General features: G+C 33.8%; 1 protein-coding gene across 12 annotated transcripts in view; it reads left to right on the top strand.

Moving 5' to 3' along the window:
* The window catches only part of TDRD3 (tudor domain containing 3), a 183,519-nt gene that overhangs the window by 31,048 nt on the left and 138,957 nt on the right, over nucleotides 1-13,514 (top strand). For 11 of the 12 annotated variants that reach the window (XR_001828155.2, XR_001828156.2, XM_017538772.2 and 8 more), the window contains exon 2: nucleotides 10,340-10,424. The exons of the other annotated variant lie outside the window; for it this stretch is intronic. Coding sequence is in view for 5 of the 11 variants with exons in the window: in XM_017538772.2 (XP_017394261.1) it covers nucleotides 10,340-10,424 (85 nt within the window). In the remaining 6 variants the exon portion in view is untranslated. The remainder of the gene's footprint in view (nucleotides 1-10,339; nucleotides 10,425-13,514) is intronic. 12 annotated transcript variants of the gene reach the window in all.

Below are 13,514 nucleotides of genomic sequence, written 5' to 3'. Positions count from 1 at the left end.
TAGAGGAAGGTTATAAATTATAACCCCAATGAAAGTAAAAATATCCAGGCCTTCATTTTATACTTTTAAATTTATGTGAAGTCATGGTTTACAAAGATGAATAACAACATAGTTAGGCTACCATTGCTACTATACTTCGTAATATATCAATTATGGGATTTCAAGGGAATTATTTACAAATTTTTACTTGTACAGTTGTTACATATTTTTTAATACCAAATAAGCATTCTAGGGTTAATGTCTTCATGAATTGGTTTATGTATGGGGAAATATTTTAATATTTTGAATATGAGTCATAAAAATAGAAGTTTGTTGTTTATTACCTGTCTTCTTATAGTTATTATCTTAAAATTGTCATGTTTTTAAACTTTGATGTCAAAGAAAAGCAATTATTGAAATAATGGTGGTGGTAGGCGCATGTAATCCCAGCTACTCAAGGGGCTGAGTCAGGAGAATCGCTTGAATCCAGGAGGTGGAGATTGCAGTGAGCCGAGATCATGCCACTGCACTCCAGTCTGGTGACAGAGTAAGACTCTGTCTCAAAACAAAAACAAAAACAAAAACAAAAACAAAAACTTTTTGTATCTATTCTACAGCAAAAAAGCATTAGTCTCTAATAAGGTATGTGTACTTTATTTTTATAAAATCATCTATTTCCAAAGATAGAGATGTAGGAGAGACTGGAAGAGAAAATTGTCTTAATATGTTTTATGGTGAGGTACCTCTTGAATGCTTGCTAAATGAGGTTTTTTAAAAAAAAACCCTGAGTGATCTTTATATCAACACAAATTCTAAAATTATAATAGCCTATTTTATTTATTTATTTTTTTGTTATCCCTACTCTCTAACAAAAAGCAAATGTCAGAAACCTTTAAGCTAGTTTAGTGTATCTTCAGGGTCTTAGCATCCAACAGGAGTATATTTTACTTGTGAAACAAGGTTGTCATCTAGTGGTGCTTTCAGGAAGTACAGCTTTCACAATTAGCTACTTGATAGTCTTCAGCTTTTTAAAGGAAGTGCTTAACAAAAACCTATCTAGGTTTAACTTTTCAGAATTGAAACATTTTTGAATACTATTAAATTAGATATAAACTTACAAAGAATTTTTCTCTAGAAATTTTCTTAATTAACATCTAAATTTTTAAAATAAATGTTTTGTTTGGTGACTGAAATACTGATACTTCACCAGTGTGGTTGTTAACCATGATGTATATATCAAGGCATTTCATATTGTTTTACATAATCAGAAGTTGTTTAAAAGATGCTTAAATAGTGTTAAGTAATTCAAGTTTTTTTTGCATATTCATACTTTCAGTTTGTGTACAGGTCAATTTTATGAAACATTTAAATTTAAAATGTTAAGATTTTCATGACGATTTATTTCATTTTTTTTTTTTTTTTTTTTTTTTTTTTTTTTTTTCTTTTGATGTTTCTACTTTTGTAATATAACAATCTTAAGAGTTGGCATAGAAGGAATTAAAATAGATTTTCTGGTGTAGGTGTAGAAAAAAATGAAACACTATAGGTTAGTTAAATAGTGGAAATAATAGCTGGGTGTGGTTGCTCACACCCATAATCCCAGCACTTGGGAAGCCAGGGCAGGAGGATAACTTGAATTCAGGAGTTCAACACCAGCCTGAGCAACAAAGCAAGATTCTGTCTCTACCAAAAAAAAAAAAAAGTAGGGGGAGGGGGTGGAAATAATGTATATTTGTGATTGCAAAGAAATCATAGAAACTAAAAACCGAAAAAGTAATGCATTTTTGTAGTTTCTTAATGAGTAAAATAAATCTTGTGTTGAAAATAGTTTACTACATTAAGATTAACAGTACATACTGATACTTAGAAATACCTTAAATAATACATAACTTTATTCATCTGACTCATTTATATATAAGCCACAAAGAAAATTAGATTTTTAAGCCAGCATTGCTCAGGTGCTTGTAATTGTTGGAATAGAGACTGTGGTATTCAATTTGGGATAGGAAGTGGCTACTTTACCTAAACAAGAAAATAAAATGTAGTAATATTAATAGAAGAGGTACTTGGTTGTTAAGTGAAACAAAATAAAGACCTCTTTTCATTTTCCACCATTTTTTATAGTACTTTCTCTTCTGAATTACCTTTTGCAGAATTCTGATCCTTCTGTTTGTTATGCTTAATAGAGCTTTTGCCGTGGAATTCATGAATTCATTCAACTAACTGCTGGTGTTCCATTTTATATTCTCATCTGTGATCCTTCCAGTGTATCTGTAAACTGTATTGAATATATTGATATCATTTGTACCAGGTTATCGAAGAAAGTCTTGTGCCCCAGTTCTTAGTAGCTTTTTTACCTTACTAATCTTGTTACTCATTATGGCAAAATCCTGTATTTTCCCAAGTTACATTCATAAACAAGAACTTGCAAGCCATCTCCATCTTCCCTAGAGGAGGGAATCAGTAAGTTAATTGTTTCAGTGTCTCTGGCTAGGTATAGTTTAAGTCTATAAGAATAATAGATAAAACAAATTTTTGGCAGGTGTATTAAGTGACTTACACTGTGGAAAGAGAAACAGAATAGGCAGAGTGAGCAGAGATCTTTGTATGGGTAATTAAAAAATATGTATTTTAAAACATTAAAGTTTGGGGAATTTGCAGTAGGCCAGGAACTTCCATATTTGCTAAGATCAAAAATATATTTTAATAGAAGCGATTTTTTGATTATTATATTTTTTTCCCTCTCGTCTCCACCTTAGCTTGGGTAATTAGGAATTAGTTATCTTTATTTTCTTTGTGGCTAAGCAAGAGTTCATTTATCAAACTCCCATTTTGGTATTTGGATATCATATTGAGGGCTAGTGACCTCGGTGTGGTAGCAAATCATCAGGTATAGGTTAGAAACTGCATGAAGCGATTTGATTTGGGTTTTATTCAGGGGCAATTAAGAACACCATGTACCAGTCACTGTCCAGATGTCTCCTTTATTTTGACATAGTCCCTGTCCATTCGTGAAGAATGTTTTCACTCTTGGTTTTCTTACTGGCATTTTAAAGACTTTTCATGTGTCATCAGCCGAGTTTATAACAATGTGCAATAATTCTGTATTTGATTGTTTTGGGAAGTCAAGTTTCAGTTCAGATTTGAATGGGCATTCACTACTTCAATGGGTGGCAGTGGGTAAAAGAGAATAAAACTTTAGTGTTTGCTTTTATGGCTTACTTTCTGGCCTATTAGAACATTCTTCCTCCTTAAAAATATAAGTAGTCCTTGAAGTCTAAAGTAAGCATAAGTTCTTTATATGTCCAGTTTGTAAAATATTTAGATCGATGACCAGACTGAATGATTTGATACTTTTTAGTGTAATATAGACAATTCACCAGAGAACGTTTGATACAGGCATAGTTGTGTTACTTGCTCTCCCAGTGTGTACAAAGTGAACTAAAAGACACTTGTTTCTTTTCTTGCTTGGAAAGGAAGTTGGCTATGAATGTTATACTATTTGAGGTACACTTATAGCACAACTTGGCAGGTCAAAGAAAACTTGGAAGTGAACAGGAGCAAATAATTTAAATAAACTAATATGTTTAGTACTAAAGTACAAAGTGCATGTACCACATTCAGGCTGAGCCCTGTTTTGTTTGGCTTATACATTGTTTTATGGAAATCTACAAGCTAAAAATCAAATTTGATGCAGTAACTGCTTTACCAGTCCTTGTGCAGACATGGTCACCCCCTTTAGCTTAGCCACCTGATCTGTAGTTTACCTTGCTCCTCTTCATTATCTACACATCATAGCCAGTGAGTAAGATAGACTCACGGATTTTACCTGCTTTCAAAGAAATGGATCAAAGGAAATTGGCCCTCTTCTTTCCTTACTGATGTTAAAGTGTGGTAATGGAGATCTATCTGGAACTAATAAATGAGATTAAAACTATATATATATATATATATATATATATATATATATATATATGTTTCTTAATCACTGTTTTCTGCCAGTTGAGATTCTTCAGCTATGGTTTGGACATGTCTGCTTTATATGCCAAATGACTTCTGAACGTGAGGTGAAGACAGTTAAGTGATTCTAAGACAGAATTTTGACATCTTCTCACAAATAGAAGCATTTACTAAAGGAAGCATTTTCTAAAATCCCTTTTTAAAAAATTTTGAGCACTTAAGGCATGGGGTGGTGGCTCATGCTTATAATCCTAGCACTTTGGAAGGCCGAGGCAGGCGGATTGCTGGAGCTCAGGAGTTGGAGACCAGCCTCTGCAACATGGTAAAATCTCAGCTCTACAAAATACAAAAATTCGGTGCGTGTAGTGGCTAGTGCCTGTAATCTCAGCTGCTTGGAGGACTGAGGCCGGAGAATTGCTTGAGCCTGGGCAGTCGAGGCTATAGTGAGCTGTGTTTGTGCCTGCATTCCAGCCTGGTGACAAAGTGAAACCCTGTCTCAAAAACAAAAACAAAAACAACTAAAAAATCTGAGCACTTACTAAACTGTGGTGACTTAAAAATTGCATAATTTGAAGGTAGAATTAGTGAGAATTATTCATCTGTTCTGTATCATGCAGAAATTTAGCCCTTTTGTACTCTGCTTGTCAGTAAAATGTATTTAGATGTTTTCATAGTTTAGAATAGTAATAAGTGGTTTTATAATATTACTGTCCAAAATCTCCATGAGAGAGTGAAAAAAAAGTGTGCTCTTGCTGGCTAATTTAGTAAACAAGAACCGTCTGGTGTCAGTTTTTTCTTTTGTGTCAATGCCCTTGGGTTTTAGGTGCTCAAAAGTGACACATAAGGAACTGATGATAATTCTGTTCCCTGGAGGTCCACCACTGGAACCATATCTGGAGTGCCTGCTCTACTACTTTTCATTGCTTTCTTTCCTGATTGCCACAATTAAGACTGGTGAATCTTGTGTTGTGTTTTTCTTTAGTTACTGCATTACAGAAGCTCTTGAAGCACATTTTGGTCTTTGACTTTTTATTTTTTATCACTTGTTTTATTAATTGGTAATATTGGAGTTTTAAATGTTTATAAAAAATGAAAAGATTAACTTGTAAATCCCAAATTATGGTTAATTTAGGCCCAGTCCTTCATCTAGTATTAACGAAAGGATCAGTATTACTCAGGGAGAACTGTAAATCGGTGCCCTGTTTGTTGAAAATTATGGAGTAAACCTATAAGGCGTAAGTGTTTTGGTTTTGTTATGTTCAGAAAACCTTTTACAGGCCTTATTATTTTCTTATTTTAATAGTTTTTTGGGTACAGGTGGTTTTTGGTTACCTGGATAAATTCTATAGTGGTGAATTCTGAGATTTTAGTGCACCCGTCAGTCAAGCAGTGTACACTGTCCCCGTTATGTATTCTTTTAGCCCTCACCCTCTCCCAACCTACGCTCCTGGAGTCCCCAAAGTCCATTACAGCTAGTGCTCAACTTATGACCACGATTGGTTCTGACAGACCAGTCGTAACACGATTTGGTCGTAAGTTGAGTAGGCTATATGTACAGTACTGTGAAATGATGTTATAACAATCTTTGTCATATTTTATCATAATTTTCTTTCATTGTTATATATCATAATTTTCTTTGTTCATTTTATGCCATTTGTACCATCTCTACACCATTTTGTTTCTTATTTTTACATTCGTCAGGTTTAAGTAAAACACTGCATTACCAGTACAACTGGTTTAATATTTGCAAAACATACAAAATTAGAAAATACAGGTGCAAACAAAAATGCAAAATACAGGTGTAAAAAATACCATAGGAAACATTTTCCCAATTGCAAAACATATCAAAATATATAAACATGTACGAAACATTTTATTGGACGCTGGTGCTTGGCTGCGGATCGTTGATGTCGTCATCTGAGGCAGCAGTTGGGGTTACCGGAGTTGGTTTTTTCATAAACATGGTGAGCTTTGTTTGAATTGTATGTTTCTTTTTTCTTCATAAATTTCACGATACGGACGAAACACATCGTGCGCCATCCGTTCAATCCTTGCAAATCATTTGATGTTTGGGTCCATTGCTTCTAAATGTATAAGAAGTTTATTGGGAGGGATTTGTTGAAAAATATCCAAGACACAAAACACAAATTGCTGTTCTGAGTCTGGGATAACAGTTGAAATGGTGCACGCGGAGATGGTAGTGCTGCCGGAAGCTGTTCCGCACTGTTGTACGCCCAGCTGGGCAACGTTTGCACTGCCAGATGTGGAGCAGTCGTGGTCGTAAAGTTGAATTATCGTAAGTTGCATAGGTCGTAAGTCGATCAATACCTGTATATCACTCTGTATGTATTTGCACCCTCATACCTTAGCACCCACTTACAAGTGAGAACATAAAGTATTTGGTTTTCCATTCCTGAGTTAGTTCCCGTAGAATAATGGCTTCCAGCTCCATCCAAGTTGTTCCAAAAGACATTATTTTGATTCTTTTTATGGCTGAATAGTAATCTATGGTGTATATATGCCACATTTTCTTTATTCACTCTTTGATCAGTGAACACTTAAGAGTCCACGTCTTTGCAATTGCAAATTGTGCTGCAGTAAACATGTGTGTACATGTGTCTTTTCATATAATGACTTCTTTTCCTTTGGGTAGATACCCAGTAGTGGGATTGCTGGATCAAATGGTAGATCTACTTTTAGTTCTTTAAGGAATCTCCATACTGTTTTCCATAGTGGTTGTACCGATTTATATTTCTGGCAGGAGTGTAAACCACATCACGACAACATCAATTTTTTTTTTTTTTTAACTTTTTAATTATGGCCATTCTTGCAGGAGCAAGGTGGTTTCTCATTGTGGTTTTCATTTGCATTTCCCTGGTGGTTAGTGATGCTGTTTGTTTGCTGTTTTTGTATACCTTCTTTTAAGAAATGTCTAATTCCATCCTTTGCCCGCTTTTTGTTGGGATTTTATTTTTCTTGCTGATTTGTTTTGAGTTCCTTGTAGATTCTGGATTCTAGTACTTTGTTGGATGCATAGTTTGCAAATATTTTCTCCCACTCTGCAGGTTGTCTGTTTACTCTGCTGATGATTTCTTTTGCTGTGTAGAAGTTTGTAGTTTAATTAGGTTCCACTTACTTATCTACATTCTAAAAATGTAGAATTTTCATGGTTTCAGGTCTTAAATTTAAGCCTTTGATCCATCTTGAGCTGATTTTTGTATAAGGTGAGAGATGGGGATCTAGATTCCTTCTTCTACATGTGGCTTGCCAGTTTTCCCAGCACCATTTATTGAATAGGGTGTCCTTTCTCCAATTTATGTTTTTGTATGCCTTGTTGAAGATTGGCTGTATTTGGCTTTATTTTGTGGTGCTCTATTCTGATCCACTGGTATTAATGCCTCTTTTTATGCCAGTACCATGCTGTTTTGGTAACTATAGCCTTGTAATATAATTTGAAGTCTGGTCAGGTGATGTACAGGCCTTGTTTGAAAGAAATCACATATTTGACTTATGTGGATAAAGGCAAGTTTCCAACCCCTTACAGCTCTGCCTTTAAAATTTTTGTTAGACTTTCCCTTTTAATATAATTTTGTTGGAATGGGGTATGTTTATTCTTCTGAAAACTTGGATCTCTAATAATTAGTTGACATTAGTTTCCTGATCTTCTACTATGCTGAAGGGAACAGCATGACTGCTTTTATAAACTGAGTTTTATACCTGTTTACCTGTTCTTGTTTAATATACTTTAGAGCTCACTGATTACATTTGCCTAGTTCTACTTTTGTGTGTGTGAGGTGCTGAAGTATCTAGCTCATTAGGAAACTGATTTGTATAGATACTGGCTTTTGTTTATGAGATGATTATATCCCTAACATCAGCATTAATTGTTTGATAAATGAAAAATTTTTTTTTGAGAAGGAGTTTCACTCTTGTTGCTGGAGTGCAATGGCACGATCTTGGCTCACTACAACCTTCATCTCCTGGGTTCAAGTGATTCTCCTGCCTCAGCCTCCCAAGTATCTGGGTTTACAGGCATGTGTCACCATGCCTGGCTAGTTTTGTATTTTTAGTAGAGCCGGTGTTTCACCATGTTGGTCAGGTTGGTCTTGAACTTCTGACCTCAGGTGATCCACCTGCCTTGGTCACCGAAAGTGCTGGGATTACAGGAGTGAGCCACTGTACCTGGCTGAAAATGGTATGTTGTAATGGAAAGAGTGCTGAGTTGGGAGTTAGGATTCATTCTTGTTTTTAACTTTGCAGCTTCCATTTTTGTAGCAAGTTTAATTTACATCTATAGGACTCCTTTTCTTCATCTGTAAAGTTGAAGAGATGAATTTTAATTATTTTTAAAGGTCTATCCTAGTTCATCTGACATTCTATAATTCTTTAATTCTATAGTTTCCTTTCTAGAAAACCAAATATTCTATTAATCGTTGCATACTACTTCCCTCCTGCATAGGAGCTTGGAAAGTTGTGTTTTTATAATCACTCAGTCAGAATTTATCACACATATCATATCCTTTTGTCCACTATTGCTTTCTAAAATTGGTCTCAGCCTATGCTTATCTCTTATTTCTTCTCTGTTTTCCAGCCAGAAAGCTCCAGGATATTATCCCTAGGAGGTGCTTCACACTTACTCTCCATGTTTTTGCTCATGCTATTCCTTTTCTGTGCACTTTTTCCCATCCTGCAGCCACTTTGAGCCCCTATACATTTTATTTATAATTATTTTGGCCTTGTATGATAGTTGTTTATGTATTGTGTTATGCTGTATAGGAGACTGTGAACTTCTTGAGGACAGGTGTTCAGTTTTTCATTACTTTACTAATCTTATTACTGATTCACACAATACTTTTCACATAACAGGGGCACAATATTTATGAAACTGAATATGTAAAACAATTAGAGCTATAGATACAGTCAGACAAAATGCCTTTTTACTATTCATAAATAGTGAAAAATTAACAGGATAGTAAAGAAATTACCATAGCCATTTTGAGTTAAATAAGTATTTTAACCATCCAAAATGACTGCGGATATTTGTATTCCGTGGTTACTTATATAGTATCATTCCTGTCTACCATCTATTCATTCTTACTGATTCATCTATATATTTGTATTTTCTCTGTCACCCATTTAACTGCTTGGCTTCATTTATCATTGTAGTTTAGCAGTGCCATGATCTTAAGCTTTTAATAGTACCTAATTTTGTTAACATTCTTGGTGTGATTTAAATATGTAGTTTCCTGACTTTTGTCTCCTTGGTGTTGGTCATTGGCTTATCTACTTTAATCTTCTGTTGCTCTTCTGTATTGTTCTAACTATTAACATTTCTTTTCACTGGCTCTTTAACTTTTGGGAAATTATTCTCTCCTTAAACACACTTTTTTGGGTTGCTATTTCTGGGTAAAGTTTACTTTGATAAGTATCTTAGAATCAATCTAGTGTTGAGGGTGGGTGGTGGAATTGCTGTTCATCAAAAATGAGCTGAGTATCTTACAGTAGCAGTCCTGGATCCTTTTAATAGTGGAAGAATGTCTGTAATGGTGATGGTAGCATTAGCCCTCTGGTTAAAGGAGTTGATACTGATTATACAAATGAGAGATGTTAACGGAGATTTTTACAAGTGGACTTTTTGATGATTGATTCCCGAATTGTTGAGTTTATCAAAGAGTTTCAAAATGTCCATGCTATGTATGGGTAGAGATGAATCTTTTTCCTTTGGATTCATTAATCTCTTTACTCTTTAATTAATTGTCTCTGGCAGGTTCATGGATGGTTTGGACTGGTTAAAAAGAAAATGGCAAATAAGACAATGAGTAAAAAAACTGAAAATAAATAGGAAAAGCAAAAGATGTATTGTAAAAAGTTGCCTATCTTTGTGTTATTTGGAATTAATAGCCTTATTGAAGGATCCTTGAGAACACTATGTGAAAGAAAGGGACTTGAGAAGATAATGGGAGAAAGTCCAGAGAGAAGTTCTGTTGTACTAAGTTTAAAACCATGTTGATTTTAGTTTTATTTTTATAGCACATCTCAATCTCTTTTTAAGAGCTTACAGTATTAACAGATACTTAAGCTTTTATTTGTACAATAGCAAATAGTAGCTTGTATTTCCCTAAAGTATATTGACATTTAAATAGCTGTCCTCAGAAAGCATATGAATACACTTACTGATACAGTATCTCTTTAAGGATACAAAAGAGGAAACATATGCACTGTTTAACTGTTCTATAAGAAATAGTAAATAAACAAGGAACCCATATCCAAGACTCTTTTCCCTAGTATTTATAATAGAAGCATTTTATAGTAGAAAACAAAATTGCATGTAGACTTAAGAAAAGAATTTTGGTTAATTTTGATTTTAGATAATATTAAGCCATTTATTTTATTTTAACAGGTATCTTTCAGATGAAGGCATTGAAGCTTGCACAAGCTCTCCTGACAAAGTCAATGTAAATGACATCATCCTGATTGCTCTCAATGTAGGTTATATTTATTAACTTGTAAACATTTGAAATCTGGACATTATAAAAGACATAATCTTTTATATATTTATAAAAAAGTCTCAGAATAAATTGGGTTATATGATAACTAATATAGAGAACATCATATTTTGTCCATTTTAACTTGAAGCGATGTTTGTTGAATTTGGTAATCTCATATTAGTAAGTTATTAATATCTATATACAGAATCCGATGAAAAAGAAAAAAATGAAATTAATATTCCTTTTTTCACCTACTGATCAGTTATAGACTTTTTAAACATTCTTATTTATATTTGCTTCTTATTTACATATTATAGCTATGTAATAGTAGTAAAAACTGAATATTCATTAAAATGAATTGCTATTTAATTTACATAGAAACTCTAGGTAGGTTATAACTTTTTGACAGTGGTATTTATTGTTTCAAAATAACTTTTCCGGATTATTTTGGTAACTGATTGTTTCAAAATAATACTTATTATGGAACATTTCAGAAAATACAGAAAAGCAAAATAAGAAAACTAAATCTGCTATAATTGCTATTAATGTTCCAGTGTCTATTTCTTTTCAACTCTCTCCACCCAACCCTCTAGCTGGTTTTTTTCCCCCATAATTGGATTGGCTTTTGGATTTTTTCAAGTTATAAAAATGGTTTGAAATAAAAATGTAAGTTAAACAGGCCAGGCACAGTGGCTCACGCCTATAATCCCAACACTTTGAGGCCGAGGCGGACGGATCATGGGGTCAGGAGTTCAAGACCAGCCTGGCCAATATAGTGAAATCCCATTTCTACTAAAAATACAAAAATTAACTGGGCATGGTGGCTCGTGCCTATAGTCCTAGCTACTTGGGAGGCTGAGGCAGAAGAATTGGGAGAACTTGGGAGGCGAAGGTTGCAGTGAGCTAAAATCACACCACTGCACTCCAGCCTGGGTAACAGAGTGAGACTCTGTCTCAAAAAAAGAAAGAAAAAAAAAGTAAATAAAAAAATGGTTTTTTCTCAGAGAACTATAGTCTGACAAATCCATCATATCACTGCAGAATCAATGTAAAGCAGAAATGATGGCTCTAAGAACATGTAAAATATAAATAAATACATAACTCTAGCTTTTTCTTTTAAAATTACTTAAATTTGGCCGGGCGCGGTGGCTCAAACCTGTAATCCCAGCACTTTGGGAGGCCAAGGCGGGTGGATCACGAGGTCAAGAGATCGAGACCATCCTGGTCAACATGGTGAAACCCCGTCTCTACTAAAAATACAAAAAATTAGCTGGGCATGGTGATGCGTGCCCGTAATCCCAGCTACTCAGGAGGCTGAGGCAGGAGAATTGCCTGAACCCAGGAGGCGGAGGTTGCGGTGAGCCGAGATCGCGCCATTGCACTCCAGCCTGGGTAACATGAGTGAAACTCCGCCTCAAAAAAAAAAAAAAAAAAAATTACTTAAATTTATTTTTATACAATTAAACTTGGGTTTAAACAGATAAAATTTAAGTCCTAAACTGAGTCATTGTTTTTCAACTTCTTTGAATTTTATTTAACAAGACAAGCAAGATCATTTATTTTGGTTTCTGAGCCTTTAAGTATTTAGGTTTTTAATAAATAAAAGACTGCTTTTTTAATGATAGGCGTTAGAAATTATGCATGTTATTTATGACTAAAAATGGTCATATTTCCTAGCTACTTTAGTTTTCTTTGTCTTGCACTCAAATTAGTTAATTCTGTTGTTTAAAAATATTAGAAATAACTCTATTTTCTTGTTTATTTAAGAAAAACTTTCTAAAGATTTTAGGAGAGATTTTATGACAATTTGCTGCTTTTCTTTTCTTATATACGCAGGTAAATACCAATAAACTATAATTGGTATGAAAATTTGAATAAAATAAATCAAGATAAAATATTTATGCTGAGCACATAAGAGGTGCATGCTATTATCTGAATGAATTAATTTGTCTTTTTTATTTTCTCTGAAATTTGTGTTTAAATACTCCAGACCAAAGCTATGATGTCATATTATAGGAAAAAAACCTTTTTAATTAGGATGAAGCCTGTAGCAGACAAATAATCTATTTTTCTAAGTTTGTCATCTTTTAATCAAATTTAGACATTTATAGTATCCTGTTGAATTTTTTTCAACTTTTGAGTGATTGTGGGAAATTAACCACTAGTTGAAAAACACTTGTATTATTGATTGTTATTGTGCATATATGTACCTACACATGCATAGCTAATTATATATTGGGAGAATAATTCATGAATAAGTTTTCTTCTATTCTTTCTCTGGGGTACACACTGAGCTTGTTCCTTTATCTAACAATGAACAGTGCAGTAACATGTATATGGAATTTCTCTTCAGGGAAGCCCACTGGAGGCTAGTACTGAAGTCTTTTATTAAGCTGCCTGCAAAGGTATCTTCTGCGTAGCATATACCAAAATTTCAGACCCCTCCCAGAAAACAGATGTCCATCATAAATCATATTGTTTATATGAATAATCTATGTAGTGAACCACATTTTTAGTTAGGGAATGGTCCAAGTGCAAAGTCCCCAGCTGCCAGCCTAGGATTAACCTTGTAAGCTTGCCTTTCTAAAGATAGCTGCCTCAGACCTGCTATGTAACTTTTAGGCTTATATTTTTTGTGTTGAAAAGGAATGTTTTACATTTTTTGCTTTTTAAAGTGGGGAGTTAGAATATTAAGAAATGACATTGAAATCTGGCATGTAAGTTTTACATTCAAATACCAGAATTATTCAGAAAAATATTTAACGATAGCTCAGTCTTAAATTACTGATCACTATGCATTAGTAAAAATTTAAAAACAAATTATATTTTATTTCTTTTAAGATTCTGTATAATATAAAATGATTTTCCAAATATTCTCTTGAATTTACTTAAATAAATAGAAATTTTGTGTGTGTGTGTGTGTATGTGCGTGTGCGTATGTGTCTGTATGTATTTGTGCGTGTGTGTGTGTATGGGTAGGTAGATGCTTTGAAAATTATTTTTAAAGTTTTATAGGCAAAACATTTTTCTGTATTATTATTTTTTGTCGTTCAGTATAACAGCATTCTTGGATCCAGTCATCGTCGT

The sequence above is a fragment of the Cebus imitator genome, unplaced genomic scaffold (assembly GCF_001604975.1).
Source record: "Cebus imitator isolate Cc_AM_T3 unplaced genomic scaffold, Cebus_imitator-1.0 Scaffold114, whole genome shotgun sequence".
Lineage (NCBI taxonomy): Eukaryota > Metazoa > Chordata > Mammalia > Primates > Cebidae > Cebus > Cebus imitator.
The sequence above is the reverse complement of the archived record's forward strand: the minus strand, read 5'-3'. Positions and strand labels throughout refer to the sequence as shown.